Below are 19,810 nucleotides of genomic sequence, written 5' to 3'. Positions count from 1 at the left end.
ATTGGTTAGGATTTATTTCATTTTGTTACTGTTTTTATTATCTTAGAACAGATTTATTTGAAGTTTTGTTATATTTTTATGCAAGTAGTTAGCATTTCTTTCATTGTTGAAGCTTAGTTTAAGTTTTAGTTGATGCTTGGTTACTTGTTTAGTGTTTAAATTCTAAGCTAGGGTTTACATCTTGCTTTAGATCAGATTTACTTGAGTCTTGTTATCTCATTCTTAGTTTAAGAGTGTGTCAATGATTTAATCTCAATGTAGGAGTGACAATGCGTTAAGGTTTGATTGTTGGCACATAGGTAGGTTTTAGTTATGCTTTAGATTAATTTCTTTACTGCTGTGTTTTCATTTGTTAGATTTAGATTTAAAGTTTAAATCCCCACAACTCCATTTTTATATCGAAAACCCCAAAAATAGGAATAAAAAGACAATCCTAGATTACATCATACTGTTGATTCCTCGAGAGCGATCCTGGGCTCGTTACTACAACGTTATTGCAAAATTAAGGGGTTCAGTGGAAAAATACATTTGTATCAATTTGATTAGCGGATGTGACATATTCGCTTACAACACTACCCTAGTAGGATTTTTCATTTGGCGAATCTTACTCCCATATTACATTAGATGCTATCTACATGTATTTTTTGGGGAGGAGAGACTACCTACTATGATTGATTTTAGGTGACTTTCCCTTAGGGTCCAGGACTATGTCTTGTATCGAATCCTAACCACATGCATTTTTCTAATCACATCTCGTGATGTTGCGATGATGCGACCCTCTCACTCCTTCCTATATGCTCTCTGTCAACTTCTTGACATTGACATGCATTACATATATTTCATAATTTCATTCATGCATCCAGTCTCATCACTAGGCATCAGGTTCATATGCCCTATTGTCACATTTTGACATACATATTCTTGACCATAGGGGTAGATATGACACAGGGTACATCCACTCCACTTAGCGCATATGATGAGATTGGTCAGCGACAGCTTACACTAGTGCATATAGAGATTATTGCTTATGGGGGACTTACATGGAGAGTGGGACTACATCCAGAGATACCAGGTGAGGCCGAGGATGATTTCCCACCTATCATTCCGACTGAGGGAGAGGAGTTGCCAACATTCATGGCCGAGGAGCTCTTTGGATAGCCTCTGACTCCGACCCAACCCTCGACCTTGACCTAGCCTTCGACCTCACTTTCCGTCGAAGACCGACTAGCACAACTTGAGGAGTCTTCCGCACAGCTTTGGCAGTCTATTTCGGACAGATTCAGCATTTTTCGAGGAGAGATGACCACTAAATTCTCCTCGCTCCAGGAGGAGATGGCCATCGGACTTTAGCAGATTCTACGAGCCTTGCAAGTACCTGAGTAGTCCCCACCCCCTCCAGCTAATGAGCACCAGACCTAATCATCTTAGTACACTATCATACTTTGTATACTTGATTAACTGGATATATATGGTTGTCCACTTTTTGTCATCTTATTTGGGTAATCTAGGATTATGTCTCATAGACTAGACCTGTTATTTTCAAAATATTTTCTAAATAATTTGCAAATTCTAGGAAAAATTTCTTACTTTCTAAAAAATTTCCCAATTCCTTAGATTTTCAAAAATTGATTTTAGCCTTAGTTTAGATCAAATCCATAGAAAGCAAGATCCTATAGACTTAGGACTTGAGCATTTCATAAACACACTAGGACTCCCTTGATTGTATATTCAAAAACTTAGAACGGTGTGAGATGTGTAAGTAAATTGCCTAGACTTATGATCCTTATATCAGTGGATCGACATAAGTTTGGGCGAAAAATACCAAAACTACAGTAATCAAGTTAAGTAATCTATCTTAGTCAAACAGTAACTAGATACATGTACTTAACTTGATTAACCAAGTGAACACTACTATCTCATAATAGTCAGCTAATAACTAACGGTTAGACACTTAAAAATAATTTCTAGATGGTCATTTTCCTTAAAAGATATCAGGTTCGGGGGGAGAATACTTTCAAAAATATTTTTTTTTTAACTTACAAGTATTTTTTGAAAAACCTACTATCTTTGAGTATCTTTCTAAAATAGTGTCAAGTTCAATTAAAGCATAATTTTGAAATTGTATTCTAAAATTTAATTTTTAAAATTCAATTAAATTATAATATCAAAATTGCATTATCTCAAAAAATACTATTTTTTTAAATATTGAGAACTATGTTTGAAAACTGTTTTGTAATCTTTACTTAATTTTTTTTTCTTGTTTAAATCTTTTGAAAATATTTCTAATTTATAAATTTCTACTCAAAATTACTTTTTATAAGTAAAAAATATTTTATAAATTATTTCATAGTTCAAAATTTGTGCCTAAAATTCATATTTTAAAGTTAAGACAATTGAAAAATTATTTTTTAAACCTGAAAATTTTATATTTACTTTGCCAAATTCTTTCCAAGCTTACTGTACAAAGCTTACTACATTTCTTCTCTCTCTACATAATTTTTGATAAATGTCAAAGGAGGAGGGTTAGAGTTTAAGTTAGACATTCAAGAAAATTAGAAAACTTAGCCCCTAAAATGATCAATTGCCTTACTTTAGACTTATCTTAAGTCATTCTATAAATTTTTGCATATTTTTCCTAACTTTAACTTAGGTTGTCATTTCATCAAAAAGGGAGAGATTGTTGGTATAATTTGTACTAATAGTCTAACTCAAGTTTTGATGAATGACAAGTGAGTAAAGTTAGGTGTATTCTGTATCTAAGTACTTTACCAAGTGTGTAGGAATTAATGGGTCCGGAGTACCTGACACCAGGTTGAAATCCATCTAGGTCAGCGGGACTGGATAACTGGTGTGAAGTCTAGATAGGTCAACGGGCCGACCTGATATCTGGTAGAAAGTCTGGTTAGGTCCGCAGGACTTGACAATCGACAAAAGTTCAGTTGAGTCTATGGACCTGATAGCTAGTATAAAGACCTTGTGGATCAAGAGGCTTGTCAAATTGACTGCAAGTTGGTAAGTAAAGGTAAGTCATTGGAGAAGAGTGACTTGGTGAGGATGCATCCCGGTTGAGGGACAGTAGGCATCGGTCCAGTTTAGACCCATTTCGGACCCCTAAACTGAGACCTTGACTAGATCCTAGTCTCGGGGAGACCGGATCTAATTACTACTCAGTATTATTGTGCTAACACTTATCTTACAAGTTATTATTTGGTTTATTGGACTAACACGCTTTGTAGGGTAAGAAGAGCACATAAAGTCTCAGGTGAACAGTACCCGAGACGCCTTCCAGGGGATGGAAGACGCCTTCAAGTACTGAAGGCAACTTGACACTGTTTATAGAAGGTGCCTCCAATGCATAGAAGGTGCTTTCTGTAGGATAAAAGTTCAGAATTGGTCAAAGATAATGACCGAGCTATTCGGGATCAGACTTGCCACATTGGAGGTGCCTTCAAGGCCTTTGAAGACGTCTTCCATGCTCAATATAAGGGTTGCTCGCCCAAGCCATCAAAGCATACACTCATATGAACATCTGTTCTTCTAATCAGACTTCCGAACGCTCTGGCTTCCTACAATAACTCTGATGCGAAGATGCTATACTCGTCTACTACTAAGAAGCCGCCAAAACACTGAGCTCAAGCCGACCATATTGAAAAAGTGTTTAGTAATCTTTTCATTTGTGTACTTAATTACTGCAAAAGGATAAGTGCAGTGTATTGCACTTGTTCCAAATTCTTTTGTACTCGATTCCCTTTTCCGGAGGTACCGGAAGAGGTATTTTAGTGAATTATTCATCGATAGGTCCGTGGGACCTGGGTCTTCGAGTAGGAGTTGCTGAAGACTCTAAATCAAATAAAACCGAACACGTTCTCTTTTACTTGTTTTTCTTTTTCACTTTCTTAATTTTCCACGCACACTTTGTTTTTAAAAACGAAAAAGATTTATTTTTGAAAACCACATCTGGGTTTGACTCAATCAGTAATTAAGTTCACTATTGATTCAATGAGTAAAACTGAGGTTTTTATCCAATCTACGTGGAATGCTTTAGATGACCTATCCTGTTGATTTGCTAAACAAACCTTCATCCCTTGGTAGTCGATTTATAAGGCACATGGGGCTATTGAGTTGATTTGAGGCAGACGGACTTTTCCTTTGTTTCGTCTATTAGATTTTGGTTCTCTTATTGTTCCTCTAGATACTTTATCACTATGTCACATGGGCCATCTGAATGTAAAGATTGGATGAAGCCATGAAGGCCATGAGGAAGGTGATAAGTGAGCCTGGAGCTATAGTAACAAGGTCAGGCAAGGTGATTGCAAAGACATCTTTTGTCTGCTTGGTTAGTGGGAATCTGCTCTGTTTCTCATAGATGTTTCTGAAATAAATGGTTATTTATTTGTTAGTAAGGTCGAAGCCTTATCGAAGGGGGTTCAAGTAATCTCTGATATTTATTTTGGTTTAATGATATTTATTGTATTTAACTTGTTTATGTTTTATGTTTTTGTCTAATAAGAAAATATGTTTACATTTTTCACTACCCAATAAATTGACACTCACTGACGAGTAGCACTTGATAACTAAAACCATCTCATCTAGCTCTTCCTTTTAGATTGTAATTGCAGTTCAACTGGAAAACATGAAACAAACAAAGTACAATTCCTTGTGAAGTTTTACCTCATATATTAGATATCAATCTCAAAGAATAGCTGAATAATTCACCATGCATTCTTAAACCTCTTCATATCTCTTCACATTGTCTCTTTTGCCATCAGTGGCAGGACTATCTGAAGAATTATTGCTCTGTTCTTTTCCTCTTCCATTAGCCTCAAAAGAAGCCTCAGCTCTCATTTCTTTTTCTTGAACTGTGTCTTTCCCCCAAAGCACCAGGTATAGTCCAACAATCACAATGATCCCCCCAATGATGCTACATAAATAATAAAAACAAAACAAAAAATCTTCGATCAATCAATGTTAGTGATACTGATTCAAATGATCCAAATCAATCTTTGAAACTCAAGTCTTCAAAATCTACCTCCCGAGAAATAGTCTTTCGCCGAAGACAATGTAAGCTAGAAGTGCAACCATGATTGTGGAGATGGGATTGAACATGGTCACAAAGACTGGTCCCTTTTGCTCAGTGCACCAGAGCTGTATGTAGACGAATAAACCAGAGCAAACAACTCCCTGAAAAGAAAAGAAAAACTTAAAATTACTGTATCAGAGGATGATCAAAAAGGTTCTGGTCTGTGTTAAAGGGTACTTGCAGAATACAAGATGCACCAGAGTTTAATGTCGAATCCAATCTTCCATGCAGCTGGTTGGTGCTGCACTAAGGCTGTGAAACTGGCTGATTGTGTAGCTCCAATGAGGCTCATCCATGCAGTCAGTGAAAGCTGTGCTGGATATCTCTTCAATGTCACTGCCTGCAGATTTTTCAGTTTTGTTCTCTGAGCAACCATTTCAGTGCTAGCTTAGTTCAGTAATGAGAGGGGATGAAATTGTTGGATTTTATTTCCCTTAAGTGGGCTCACATGTGATTTGTTAGCATACGGATTTATGCCATTAAGAATCCAAATCCAATAAGCAATCAACTTAAGTTAACTCATGTTTTACTTATTGGATGTGGATTTGTATGTGTAGAACTCATTATCCGTAATCATTATTATCTATAAGCTGATAACGGATATGGATCCATTATATACATGTAAGGTACCTAACTCCTATGGAAGACCTCTCTTCATTCTCCTTCCTTCTTCCGTAGGATTTCGGATTCTTTGACAATGCTCTACGACGATGTCTCTTCCCTTGCATTTAAGTTCCATCATCATTATTACAGTTTCTGTAATTTTTTTTGTTATGCCATATTTTTGATGAAACTAGATCGTTGTACTTAGAATTGTTTTCTCTTGTTCGAGTTCTTTTGGTTTGTAAAATTCATGTGGCTTAGGAGAACACTTTACTTCTAACAAGTGGTAAGAGTCAAGTTGTTGCATCATTTTCATGGCAATAAAGTTAGGATTTTTCATCGTTTTCCTTGTTTTATGATAGATTAGATTTTGCTAGTATAACCCGATGTTGGATTGTCAAAGATCAAGCAAAGAAAACTTAGGAAAGGCTTGTGTTTTCCAAGTTTTTCATGTTTTCGTGAAGAACACGAAGAACAATGGTGAACCACCGCTGTCTTTGAGAAGAACTGGTGGCAATTTGACCCATTTAGGGTAAACTTAGAATAGAGCAAATGATTGCCTTGGTCGGACAATCAATTGCCAAGCCAAAATTTATAAACAAAAACATTTGGAATTGATTGACCACATTGATCAGTTGAGGTCAATCGATTACTACTGAGTAGCAATTGATTGATACAACTAAATTGAGGTTTGACTGCTTTTAGCAATCGATTGGTGCCAAGCACCAATCAATTGCTATTTGAAGGGTTGGGCACAAAATAAATTTTGATTGATTGGCTGGATTGACTGTAGCTACCAATCGATTGATAATTTTTACCAATCGATTTATAGCCTTGAAGTCAATACATAATCAATTGTAAGTGATTCTCCTAATCAATTGTAGTTACCAATCGATTGTCGATTGATACTTTTGAAATCAGGCACATAATCGATTGGAATCGATTATGATAATCGATTGCAGTTACCGATTGATTGGTGATTTACACCAATCGATTGCTAATGAAGTTGAGCACAAAAGGTTCTCGGATTGACGGGTGGATCAATTAGTTATTACTAATCAATTGCCAGGAATCAACAATCGATTGATGAATGATATGTCTAACATAGAAGGATCTATGATCAATTAGCCGGATGGATTGGTTTTCACCAATCCATTGGCACACACCGTCAATTGATTGATGGTCAAAAAATTGGACACAACAGGCTCTCAAGTCGATTGAGGCTGTAAAATACCGAAAATAGGCGAATATTAATAAGGGAATTTTCCGAAATTTTTGAAAATTTTTCGGGAATTTTTCGGAGCTCGTACGGGCGAGTTAACGGGGATAAAAACGGGGTCCAGAAAAGTCTGTTTAGGCTACCCGATTTAAGAGAGGAAAAGATTTTATTTATATATCTTATTCCTTTTTATTTTCTTTGTTTTTTTTTCGTTTTGTTGTCGCCGAAACTGAGCCAAAGCCCCGCACCCCTTCCTTCTTCTCCTCGACGCCGACGCGCGCTTCTCCTTCTTTGCCCTAACCGGCGCCGACGCCGGCGGTTTCTTCCTCTCCACAGCCGAATGATCTTGTGCCCTAGAGAGCAGCAGCGAGCCACCACCGCCGCTCCTCCCCGTTGCACACCGCGAGCCGACCCTTGCCCTAAACCTCGCGGCGCCTTCTCCCGAGACCTCGCCGGCCACTAGGTTCGACCTAGCGCCGCCGTCCCTCTCCGATCTCCTCTGTGTCGGACTCCTCCACACTGTGCCCTAATTCCCCGGTCTCCTCTCATCAGAGTCGAGCCTTCTTCACAGCGACTTCCTGTGCCCTATCGCCGGTTTTCTGCCGCGACGCTGACCCCTCTGCCGTCGGCGACGAGCCACCTCTCTGGCTCTCTTTGTGCCGGCGACCGATCCTCCTTTCCTCCTCACGGCAGAGCACCCCGGCAAGAGCACCATTCCTCCCCTTACTGTGCCGTGCCTAGTTTAGGTGCGGCCGAGCCTTCCTTTGTGTTCTAGGTTCCGGTTGAGGTAAGTTTGGAATGTCGATTTTGCATCTTCTGTTCTTGATCCGAACAATGTAAATCGTTTCCAACTAAGTGTTGTTTTGTTCTTGATCCTGTTCTGGACAGAATCTGTGCGGTGGATTTTAGCAGCAAAGCTGTAAAACTTCAGCAGCAACGATCCTTGCTATAGAGCCACAGCGACTGTGGTTGAGGTATAGTGTAGGAATTGATCTTTGTGGTAAATGAGAAGTGTTAGCAAGAATTGTTAACTTGGGTACATGTGTTTGTTTGGGCAGCAACCTTTTGATTTACAGCAGCAATTTATCTTTGCTAGCAGTAAGTTTTGTTTTCAAGCAGCATCTTGGTCCAGCAGCAGTAAGGTAAGGGTTTAGTTTATGGATTTAGTTGGCACGCTCTTGATACATGTTGTTTTAGGTATGAATTGATACATATATAATTGGATTTGGATTTAGGTTAATTTCTCGGGGATATGATTTAGCTAATTAATTTATATGTAATTAGCTAAATCCGTATATCATATTGTTACAGGACTGTGATTCGAGATTGGGCGTCTCGACATCGGATTGGTTCGATTCGATCTATATCGGAGGCGGGTACCTCTTGACTTATCTTTATGATATTGTCTATTGGATATGCATAGTATTTTATAGCTGCAAGCAATGATCATGTTTGCCTTGGTATGTCACGGTTTGATACCCATAGCATGATCTGTTGGCCGTTTGTTATGTATCCATGTTTACGTTTCAGGATTATTGCCATGAGTACCTTGGTTCCTAGAGTAAGTGGCATACCATACCTACTGAGGTTCGGACTAGGTTCTGGATTTTATTTTTCTGGCATGTGTATCTAGATTATCTGATACCTAGGTTTTTATACCATACCTGTCTTGTGTACCTCTATTTGTATATCATATCTGATTTGTGTACCTAGACCCTTTTTCTTTGATCTGTGTGGTACATATGCTATGGAAGGGGATATGTTTAGGATCTAGGTTGTTATATCATAGAGAACCAGTATACCCTAGATCTGGATTTGACCTACGATCTTGTGGTACCCATATTATGATATATGGATATGGATACGTTGATCGCTATGCTTAGTGTCAATCATCGATTGCATCTTTGTCGATTATCGGCTCCACTACGGTTGAGCCCATCGCCAGTCATGTATCGCGCACACCACCACTCATGGGTTAGTGGTATATCGGATAGTGTGTGGTGGACTCTGTTTGGCTCCGTTAGTCCGAGGACTCGGCGTGGTAGCCGAGACAGTTCCGCTCTGTTTAGCTCCGCTGGCATTTAGTGGCGTAGTAGCCGTGACGGTGGACTCTGTTTGGCTCCGTTGGTCGGTGACTCGGCGTGGTAGCAGAGATACCTCCCGTTATCGTGTCAGGAGATGAGGCATTGAGCTCCCCATTTATGATTTGGGGTCGGAGGAGTACTCCGACAGATCCCGTCCACTCGGTCACTCATCAGGAGCAGTGCACGGTTGTCACAGCCCTACCCACTCGGTCTCGCCTTTTGTGTGTGAGAGGACTGACTGGCGTCAGGGGTGACCAGGACGCATCATTAGCATCATATGCATTGATGTATTTATATTCTTATGATTGTGTTTGCTGCATTTGGTTGCTGCATTTTGGTTGGATGCATACTTTTGACCTGCATACAGGGTTATTGACACTTTTGGTTTGACGACCCTTTTGTCTGGATAGGAGTTCCTGGTGAGTACAGCTTCCTCAGTTACCTTTCAGTTTTGCATATTCCCTATATATGATTAGGAAGCTGTATTCCATGTTTGTTGCTGTTAGATATATCTTACTACTCATGTCCATTGGTATTCGCTGAGTTGTTGAACTCACCCCCGTTGATACTATCTTTTTCAGGTAGCAGGTTGTTTATGGAGTCGCTTGGAGTATCCTGACTGCCGGTCCCCACATCACATTAGAAGACTAGTCTTCGCATTTTGTTTATGTTTATCGTGGTGTATGGTATGTGTATAGTTGACTTTGTGTTCCGATTTTGTTTCCCGGAGTATTGTGATGTTGTGTGGTGTAAGCCTAGCCGGCTAGCAGTCATGTATTTGGATTTCTATCGTTTTTCTGCTGTGTTTTATATTTTGTTCCAGCCGCCTGTGGCTGATGTATATTGTGTATGTAGAAAGTTTCAGATTGTCCGCCGTACAGGGGAAGTGCTGCCGAAATTTCTTCGGACAGGGACTCCTCCGGGGCGTGACAGAGGCATTCAATTAGTTGATGTCAATTAATTGTCATAAAGTGTCAATTGATTGATAAGTCTAATTCTGAGCAATTAAGTCTGATCAAATGATTATCTGTTCGATTAAAGTTTCTAGGGATTTATTGGGTCTATCTACACACGTGCTACTAAATTGAACTAGTGTGTCGGTCCAAAGTAAAGTACTTTAGATAGGTTTAGTGTATTTTGTGTAAATAAATGTATATCTATACTGAAAGTATTTGACCCAAAGGAAAATTACTTTTAGACCAGATATATATTTAAGGATTGCTTACAACCAAGGAATAAATGTTTTTATTTATTCAGATCCCGCGCAAAATATGTTGGCCGAAAGGAAAATGTATTATATGGTTGATTAAGGTTGTTATGAGCTATGGACCATAATATAACTCATACAAAGTGTCAAAGTATGCGTATAATGGGTCGCCCAAAAGAAGACATATTATGTGACCAACTAAAGTTTAAGTTATATTAGAAAGTACCGCTAACAAATAAAATTTTAGTCCAAAGAGTAAAATACAATATTCTACTTGATATCTCATAAGGAGCTCATTCATATGCTTTTATTTGCATACTCTTATGATATTAATTCATATTAATTTATCTTTTTTCTTGTCTTTAATTAACGTGGGAACTTACATTGTTTTTACTCTTATGATTTCAATGCAATCAACAACTACCAGTATTAATAATATCCCCACATTAACTCGATCAAACTTTGCAAAATGGAAAGAATATGTAATCATAATCTTGGGATGCATGGACTTAGACTGTGCATTGAGACACAATCACTTTGCACCCCTAACTAGTGCTAGTACTATAGAGCAGAATACTGAATTTAAAAAATTGGAGCGATCAAACCATATGAGTCTAATTAGCATGAGGCTATCTATTCCAGCACCAATTAAAGACTCAATAACTAGAGGAGAGGATGCTAGGAGTTTTCTAAACCAACTAGAAGATCATTTTGTGGCAAACGAAAAGGTTGAGGCTACTACACTTCTTTCGAAATTGTGTCCACACGACATAATGACAAAAGAAATATCAGAGAGTACATTATAGAAATGTCCAATATCGTCACAAGTCTGAAAGCACTAAAACTCAAAATGTCTGAGAGTATGTTAGTGTATTTTATCTTGATATCATTATCTGTACAGTTCACTACTTTTAAGATTTCATACAATACTCAAAAGGAAAGTGGACATTGAATGAGCTTATAGTTCAATACGTGTAAGAGAAGGAGAGACTGAGGCATAAGACATCTAAGAGTGCTCACTTAGCATATGGTTTTTAAGATTAGATCAAGAAGCGAAAGAAAATCAACAATAAGGGGAAAAAAAGAAAGCAAATTGCATATTTTGAAAGTTATGGCCATAAGGAACATAAGAAACAGGATAAGGAGTCTATTTGTTTCTTTTACACGAAGAAAGTCCATATGAAGAAAGATTGCCCCAAATATGCTAATTGGCGTGTAAAGAAATGTAAACTTCTTAATCTTGTTAATTTGGAAATTAATTTAGCTATAGTGCCTATTGATACTTGTGGATAGATATCGGTGCTACTACTTACATAAATGTCACTATGCATGATTGTCTTGGGAGTTATCTTCCACTTGATGGTGAAAGATACATCTATACAGGGAATGGAAAGAATGCTAAATTAGAATCCATATGAGGTTTTAGGATTTATTTAGGAATTGATATCTTTCTAGATTTAAAAAATATATTTATTGTACTATCTTTTAGATGAAATTTGATTTCAATTTCTTGTTTTGAAAAAATAGGTTTTTCTTATTCATTTGGAAATGGAGTATTCGGTATTTTCTTTAATTAAGTGTTGGTTGGCAATGGTTCATTGGTTGATAAACTGTATAAATTAAACACCTTAGCTCCTACGTTTGACAATGTAATTATGTATAGTATATGTATGAAATGTAAATTAACTTACAAGAATTCTTTCATGTTATAGCATAGTCATTTGGGACATATATCCAAATAATGTCTACAAAGGTTAATGCCTACCCCAGGTTAATTTTAATGTGATTGACTAGGTTAAGTTAGGTTTTACATATTTGATGCATTATGTCTAAGTGTGTAGAGACTTAAGAACACAGGAAGTCTAGCGGAAGACACAGTTAGTAAGAAGGATGACACAGGAACCAAGTCGATGAGCTTGGTGCATCCGAGGGACGAAGAGCTACGGAAGAGTACACCAGTAGATGAGAAGGATGCGCCCGACACTTCTGAGGGACGAGAAGCCGTGAAGGAAATTTGCTTGAGGAGAAGGTCAGAATTGGATTCGGGTGAGCTTAATTTTGGATGACTGGATAATCACCCAAGTGACTAGAGCAACAACTAGACAAGTCAACACAAAGTTTACTTGTCTAGGAGCCTAGACCAAGTCCAGGAGCCTGGACCAAGTCCAGGAGCCCAGACTCTAGACTCCCGAACTCTAAACGCCGGAACCAGCTTAGGCCAGCAAAGGCACCCTTTCGGAGACATTACAATGGGGATAAAATTTGGGTCCATGTCAGTAACATTCCAGGCGCCTGGACCGGTCTAGGTACTTAGGCATGGCTAAGAGACTTATTACAAAGTCATTGTGGATCCATTATGGAGCAGATAAGGCGACATAGTGGAGACATCAAGACCTTATCCAAGCGCCCGAGACCCACCACGTCATTAACAGCTATATTTTGACCAATGAGTTATAAATAGAGCTCTGGTTCTCTTCATTCAATATAACACTAGTAAACAATACACTTGTACTCAAATGGTTTTTCCTGTTTTCTAAAGTCTGCACTTTTAACGATTGTAAGAGGCTATTACGTCTACGTCAAAATGAGATCTTTAGTGGAGTTTTACATTACCTTGGATTAGTAACCTCCTTGGTTGTAAACTTAGTAAATTCTGCCTCATCTTTAATTTATGCTTATTGTTTTTAATTCAAATAATATGTATCTTTTCTAAGAACGATAGAAAAAGAAAAGCTACAAATTATGCTTGCAAGCTATTCACCCCCTCTACCTGACCTACACGGGGCTTTCAATTAGTATCAGAGCAAGGACACTTCAGAAGGACTAACCTCTGTCTAAAGCACAACTGACATGAGCGAGTATTCATCTACAAAAGTTTCAGGTGGACTTCGCAATCTAGAAAAAAATGGAGGTATTCTTTAAAACAGACTTCGATATATTTCTTACAATTAAATATAATTTTGTAGCACCCAAAAAATCAGCAAAGCGCCAAAAAAAAGAGGAACAATTTTAGAACAAGGAGCAAGCTGACTCTGTGGCAAATGACAAAGTAGAGTTCTATATGCTAAATGTTCTACCATCGCAAGAAGTCAATTGGATTGGTGCATATGACTCAGCCAAGAAACACGGGGATAAATTCCTGGAGCTATATGAAGGAAAATCGGAGCTAAGATAGTAAAACGAGACTTTCTCAGAAATCAACTGACAAATCTCTGGATGTAAGAAGGAGAAATGGTAGCCCAATTGCATGGAAAGATTAAGGAGCTTATCACTAGACTAATAAACTTCAGAGAACTAGTAACAAATCGGGACTCAATCTGATTTGGTCTCAACACCTTCCTTAGAACTCAACAGTGGACATCAATAGTAGATGTCTATTATATATCAAAGAATTTGGAGGTAAGTAATTTAGAAAAACTATTTTTAACTTTGGAATTACACGAATCTAGATGTGCATATATGAGGAAAGAAAAGGAGCCAAGTTAAAATCTATCGCTTAAAGCTAGAAAAGACAAACTGAGTTCGACTCATCGTTAGATGAAGACGAAGAAGCTTTCATGGTAATAAAATTTTTAAAGTATTTTAAATCTAACAAATTTAACAAGTTGCAGGCCAAGAAGTTTCTTCTAAGAAAGAGGAAAGTTAGATGTTATAACTGCCAAGAAGAATGACACATTAAGGATGACTACCCGAAGCTAAAAAGATAGGAGAAAAAAAAGGGCCAAATAAATTGAAGCACAAGATTCTGAAGGCAACATGTGACAAGTCATCATCAGAGTCCAAAATGGGGAGTATGTTGGACTAGCACTAATGGAGAGTCACTAAAAGAAGAGTATCAATAAAGGGGGAGCTATATTTGAAGAAAGTAGCAATGAAGAGGGAGAATCTAGCTTCAGATCAGATTTAGTAAGTGAGGTATGCCTTCTACCTCCTGATCAGCTATATTTAGGTACAACATTAATGTTTAAATTATTATGTAAGCTTAAAACTAAGAATATAAAATTTAAAAAGGAAACTGTAAATTTGAAAACTATCTTAGCTAAAGCATGTTCACTAGAAGAATTTGATAAAGTTAAAAATGGAAATATAAAATTAAAAGAACAAATAGAATGTTTTAAAAATTCTGCATGTTAAAATTCTTTTATTCTAAATTTTAGAAACTATAAAGGGCTTAACTGGTATTTATGAAATTGTAGGGGTCAAATTATAAAAGTAAAAAAAAAAAATATATCTTACGAAATTTTTTGGTAAATCCAGTAGGTAGAAACTTATTTTAGGTTCTTAATCACGCTTAGTCTAAATTAAGTTAATTTTTATGCATGCTTCAAATAAAAATTATTTAGCTTAATTTTAATATTGCTTGCAAAATTTAATTGCTTTGTACACTTAATGTTCATAATTTGAGTTATCATGAAGCTATTGTGAAGCTGTTGCAGAGCAAAAAAGGTGGCACAGTGGAGGTGCCCAGACCTGATCCAAGCACCAGAACCCCGACTAGTGAGCTATTAATAGAGCCTTGATCCTCTTCATTCAATATAACACTAGTAAATGACACACTTGTACTCGAATAGTTTTTTTATTTTCTAAAGTATGTGCTTTCAACGATTGTAAGAGGCTACTCCGCCTATATCAAAAGGAGATCTTTAGTAGAGTTTTACACTACCTTGGATTAGTAATCCCTCTAGTTGCAAACTAAGTAAATTCTACCTCATCTTTTAATTTGTGTTTATTATTTTTAATTCAACAAACGTGTGTCTTTGCTAAGAATGATAGCAAAAGAAAAGCTACAACTTGTGCTTACAGACTATTCACCCTCCTCTAGCCGACTTACACGGGACCTTCAAATGTCACATGGAATTCTCAATTCGCTTGATATGTCAAATTTTGATCTCTACATAAAGTGTGTGAAGTAGAAGACCACTAACAAAAGGAATAAGGGGGCTAGACATTGTAATGACATTTTGGAGCTAATATATACAGACATTTATAGATCATTCACTAAGGGAGCTTGGAATGAATATATATATTTTATTAGTTTCATATAATATTACACTCGATTCGGCTATCTATATCTTATTCATGCAAAATCACACTTTTTGGACATGATCAAAATTTGTAAAGCCAAAGTTGAAAATCAACTAGGTAAGAAAGTTAAGGGTGTCATATCCGATCATGGAGGTGAATATTACGGTCGATATGATGGATCAAGTGAATAACGTCTGGGAACTTTTACAAATTGCTTTAACTGAGTGTGGGATCATACCTCCGTATACAATGCCTAGTACTTTCAGTTAGAATGGCGTAGCTAAATGTCGCAATCGTACCCTAAAAGATACGATCTCTATCGAAATCTTTATGGGGTGAAGCACTCAAGACTATAGTTTACCTACTTAATAGAGTACCAGTAAGGTAGTAACTAAAATCTCATATGAGATATGGATGAGCAGAAGCCTTGTATTATGCATTTACACATCTAGAGTTATCTAGCTGAGACTAGGCCTTATAGGCTTCATGAAAAGCAACTAAACTCAAGGACTATTATCTGTAATTTTAGAGTTTACTCTAAAAAATCAAGAGGGTATAAATTTTATGATCCCTTTAATAGATCCTTCTTTGAAATAGAAAATGCTAAATTTATTGAGGACAGTGGAAGTGCTAAGATTAGGGAAATATCTTTTAAGAAAGACATTAGAGATCCTCTTGTGGTTACTACTAGTGCAATTAATAGTGGTATGATTACCATATATTATATTATGGATATTGTACATCTAGTGGGAGTAGTGAATTAAGATATTTCTATGTTATCTCTAATGTAATGGGTGAAACCTACCAGTCAAAATGAGATATTGCCTTATATTGATGGTCTTGTACTTCATCCTGCTCAAACACAAGTGTCATTAAGGTGATCCACTAGGGATAGGAGATCCATGATTCCTCATGATTATATTTATCTCCAAGAGTATGAGTTTAACATAAGGATGGAAAGCGATCCTACATCTTTCCAATAAGTCAAATAATGCTCTATCCTGAATAGTGGATTAATATCATGCAAGAAGAGTTGAAGTCTATGATAGACAATGACATTTCAGAACTTGTCGAATTGCTTGAAGGTATGAAACCTGTTGTTGTTACTGGATATTTTAAAACAAATGGGATTCAATGGGCAATTTTGAAATGTATAAGACTCATCTTGTTGCCAAGGGATTTACTCGAAAGGAAGACATTGATTACAATGAGACTTTCACGTTTGTGTCAACGAAAGACTCGCTCAGAATAATTTTAACATTTGTAGCTCATTTTAATTTAAAGCTACATCAAATAGATGTAAAGATTGCATTCCGCAATGGTGATATTGAGGAGACTATATATATGGTGCAACCAGAGAACTTTGATTCTGCGGACTTAAAGCACCTAGTATATAGATTCAAGAAATCCATTTATGGTTTGAAACAGATATCCCGTCAATGGTACCAACCATTTGATTAAGTGGTTTTCACATTTGATTTAAGGAGAATCTTATTAATATGTACATATATGTAAAGTTCAATTGGAACAAATTTATTATGCTTGTTTTATATGTGGATAACATATTGTTTGCAAGCAATAATAAAGGTTTGTTGCATAAAACCAAATCATTTCTATCCAGTAATTTTGAAATAAAAGATCTTAGTGAAGCATCCTTTGTTTTCGGCATATAGATATGTCATGATCATTCGAGAGGTATTATTAAATTTTCACAACAGACTTATATTGAAAATGCGCTTCTAAGGTTTGATATGCAAAACTGTGCACCTAGTGATACACCTATGTCTAGAGGTGACAGATTTATTTTGCTACAATATCTACGACTTAAACTTGAAATAAAGAAAATTGAACAATTCCCTTATGCATCAGTTATAGGAAGTCTCATATATGCACAAGTTTGTATATCTCTAGATATAACGTTCATAGCGGAGATGTTAGGTAGATATGTAAGTAACCCAAGACTGCCACGCTGGAAACTTATGAAAAGAGTGATGTGGTATTTACAAAGAACTATAGGACACATGCTCACGTATCGGAGGTTAGATCACTTGAAGGTGATTGGATATTCAGATTTTGATTTTGCTGGACGCTTGGATAGTAAGAGGTCCACTTCATGCTATATTTTCATGCTTACTGGAGGGGATATATTTTGGAAGAACATCAAGTAGATGCTAGTAGCCACTTCTACTATTGAGGTAAAGTTGATAGCATACTACAAATCATCCAATCATAGGATTTGGCAATGGAACTTCATTATAGCATTGCAGATCGTTGATAACATTGACAGACCATTGAAGATCAATTATGATAATAAAATCACATAACTTTATGTCAAAAACAATAGCAGTTCGTCGAAAGTCAAAACACATTGACATCAAGTTCTAGTGGTTAAAAAATAGTTCAGAGTTGTCAAGTGATGATAGATCACGCCAGCACAGATTCCATGTTGGTAGATCCACTCACCAAAGGCTTAATGCCTAAAGCATTTCATGCCCATATTGTAGATATAAGAGCCCTTCTAATAGAAGAAGTACTCATCTAATAAGAGTCAATATTTATTTTATTGCGCTATATTTGTTAATAAAGATCAATATTTTGTTTTGATTATTGTATGTACTTAAAGTTTAAAACATTCATGGGTATTTTATTTATTTGACACTATGAAATAAATATCATGATTTACAACTATTGTTTAACATATAATATTATTTGTAAATGTGATATCTTTTGGAATCATAAGGCTTAGATCATGATTTGCTAGTGCAGTTTAACATAAAGTCTTAGCAAATATGCTTTTGGGTCATCTTAGGATCAATTAAAAATCGGCATGTAATGATGATCACATTTCATGTAATTTTCATGCTACACATCCATATTTTTATTATTAATGACATTGGTATTATGATTATTGTTAGGGGTTGTTACAATCATATATAGTATGCCATTTTTAGTCTTATTCCAATGAAGTTAATGGATCAAATTGTTTACATGTTCAGGGGCATTCAATACACAAAGTTTGGGATTGTTGTTGACGTCAACTAAAGTTATTCTCGTATGCTATATGCAAATCACATGTAATCCATGGTGGGAGATTGTTGGATTTTATTTCCTTTAGGTGGGCTCACATGCGATTTGTTAGTGTACATATTTATGCCGTTAAGAATCCAAACCCAATAAGCGATCAACTTATGTTAACTCGGGTTTTGGTTATTGGATGTGAACTTGTATGTGTAGAACCTATTCTTGTATCCTTTATTATTTATGGGCTGATAACAGATGTGAATTTACTATATATGGGTAACGTCTCCATTTGATTAGAGATCGATGATTTTCTGTGTTTCCCATTGATGTAGAGAATTCAACGCCGTCACCCTAAGTTTGAAGGAATACCTCTCCCTCTTCTTCTTCTACAAGATCTCGATGACGACGTTTTACAACAATGACTCTTCAGCTGCAATCAGATTTTATTATCATTATTTCTGTATTTACTTTTGTTATGTCATATTTTTGATGAAACTAGATCGTTGTGCTTAGAATTGTTTTCTCTTGTTCTGAGTTCTTTAGTTTGTAGAATATATTCATGTGGCCCAGGAGAAAACTTTACTTCTAACAGAAATACCTGCATTATGTACCACATGGACCAAGTGATGCAGCTTGCCACGGTAAGGATGGATCCCTTCAACCAGCTCTCATGGATGGCATTTCCATGGATGTGGATCAGTGCTTCCCAAAAATTCCTCATTGCTGGTCCTTTGTAAAGCGTCATGATCGTAGCACCTACCAACGACACTAGAGTGCCAACAGCCTTGGCCACTCCTCTGGGGCTTTTAATGTCAAGATGCTCGAATCTGAACCAAAACTTTGTCATTTCGAGAAGAAGAGGGGAGAGATCGTAAGATATTAATTACCTGAGTAGAATAGCAATGATAAAGGTCATGGCAGCAATGGTGTTGACCATGGAAGTAACAAAGGTAGGAGATGTGTATTTTAAGCTCGCAAAGTACATGTTTAGGGTTAAGCTCCTGTAAAAATTATAAGAGACAACACCACTATTCTATTAGCCGAAGTATTCGTATGATATAAACTGAAATAACTGGCTTAATTTTCTCACCCTAGAAGGGAAAGCACACATATCTCCATGAACAATGTTAATATAAGCTTGGGTCTTAATTTCCTACATCAATATATGCTGAAAAAACAAGTCAGAAAGAGAACGACCGTATGAATTGAAGAGTCGACGTTGTACCTTTCCAGGAAATAAGCAAAAGGCCACATGACCAAGGCTGAAACCAAGTGTCTGTAGGTGGTGTATACGTGGGGATTCAATCCCCGGTTGAAGGAAGCCTCAGTGATGAAGTAGAGAATTGTGTATCCTATCTGAACTATCATCATGAGTATGTGAGCCTTGAACCTCCTACATGTTCCTCTTACGTGTGTCATTGAGGGTGCCATGTTTGGAAGAGGAGTTCGGGAGTGATAGAACCGCCCGTGCCTATAAATACAATCAAGTACTCAAATTAAATCTCATAAGATTCTTTTGTTACATGTTGCATGAGAATCATGCATTGGAAGTGGATTTGTAGGCGTACAAA

At 36.8% G+C, this 19,810-nt stretch overlaps 1 protein-coding gene and 1 long non-coding RNA gene across 4 annotated transcripts; one reads left to right on the top strand and one right to left on the bottom strand.

Annotated features, from left to right (window-relative positions):
* Positions 1 to 4,600: 4,600 nt before the first annotated feature.
* LOC122027751 (WAT1-related protein At5g07050-like) lies at positions 4,601 to 19,732 on the bottom strand. 3 transcript variants are annotated; one of them, XM_042586761.1, is made up of 7 exons: positions 19,465 to 19,729; positions 19,330 to 19,392; positions 19,127 to 19,240; positions 18,838 to 19,066; positions 5,262 to 5,420; positions 5,030 to 5,181; positions 4,601 to 4,921 (listed from the first exon to the last, which is right to left on the bottom strand). In XM_042586761.1, exons 1-7 carry the CDS (start codon positions 19,668 to 19,670, stop codon positions 4,726 to 4,728), a joined length of 1,119 nt encoding a protein of 372 aa, XP_042442695.1. In that variant the 5' UTR covers positions 19,671 to 19,729; the 3' UTR covers positions 4,601 to 4,725. The 3 variants fall into 3 exon arrangements, with proteins under 3 accessions (XP_042442695.1, XP_042442702.1, XP_042442710.1); XM_042586776.1 differs by having other exon boundaries at positions 4,810 to 4,952; positions 19,465 to 19,732; XM_042586768.1 differs by lacking the exon at positions 19,330 to 19,392 and having other exon boundaries at positions 19,465 to 19,730.
* Positions 7,085 to 8,259, top strand: LOC122027774. Its single transcript, XR_006124515.1, has 4 exons — positions 7,085 to 7,689; positions 7,791 to 7,876; positions 7,961 to 8,044; positions 8,214 to 8,259. It is a non-coding gene; the product is annotated as an uncharacterized LOC122027774 (long non-coding RNA).
* Positions 19,733 to 19,810: the final 78 nt, after the last annotated feature.

This window comes from Zingiber officinale, chromosome 1A, assembly GCF_018446385.1.
Source record: "Zingiber officinale cultivar Zhangliang chromosome 1A, Zo_v1.1, whole genome shotgun sequence".
NCBI classification, from domain to species: domain Eukaryota; kingdom Viridiplantae; phylum Streptophyta; class Magnoliopsida; order Zingiberales; family Zingiberaceae; genus Zingiber; species Zingiber officinale.
This window is presented reverse-complemented; position numbering and strand designations above follow the sequence as displayed.

Coding starts and splice junctions, on each gene's coding strand:
- LOC122027751 (XM_042586761.1), bottom strand. CDS start 19,670: ATGGCACCCTCAATGACACACGTAAGAGGAACATGTAGGAGGTTCAAG. Junction 19,067..19,126: donor ATCATTGCTATTCTACTCAG/GTAATTAATATC, acceptor GTTTTGGTTCAG/ATTCGAGCATCTTGACATTA. Junction 4,922..5,029: donor GAAAGACTATTTCTCGGGAG/GTAGATTTTGAA, acceptor TTATTTATGTAG/CATCATTGGGGGGATCATTG.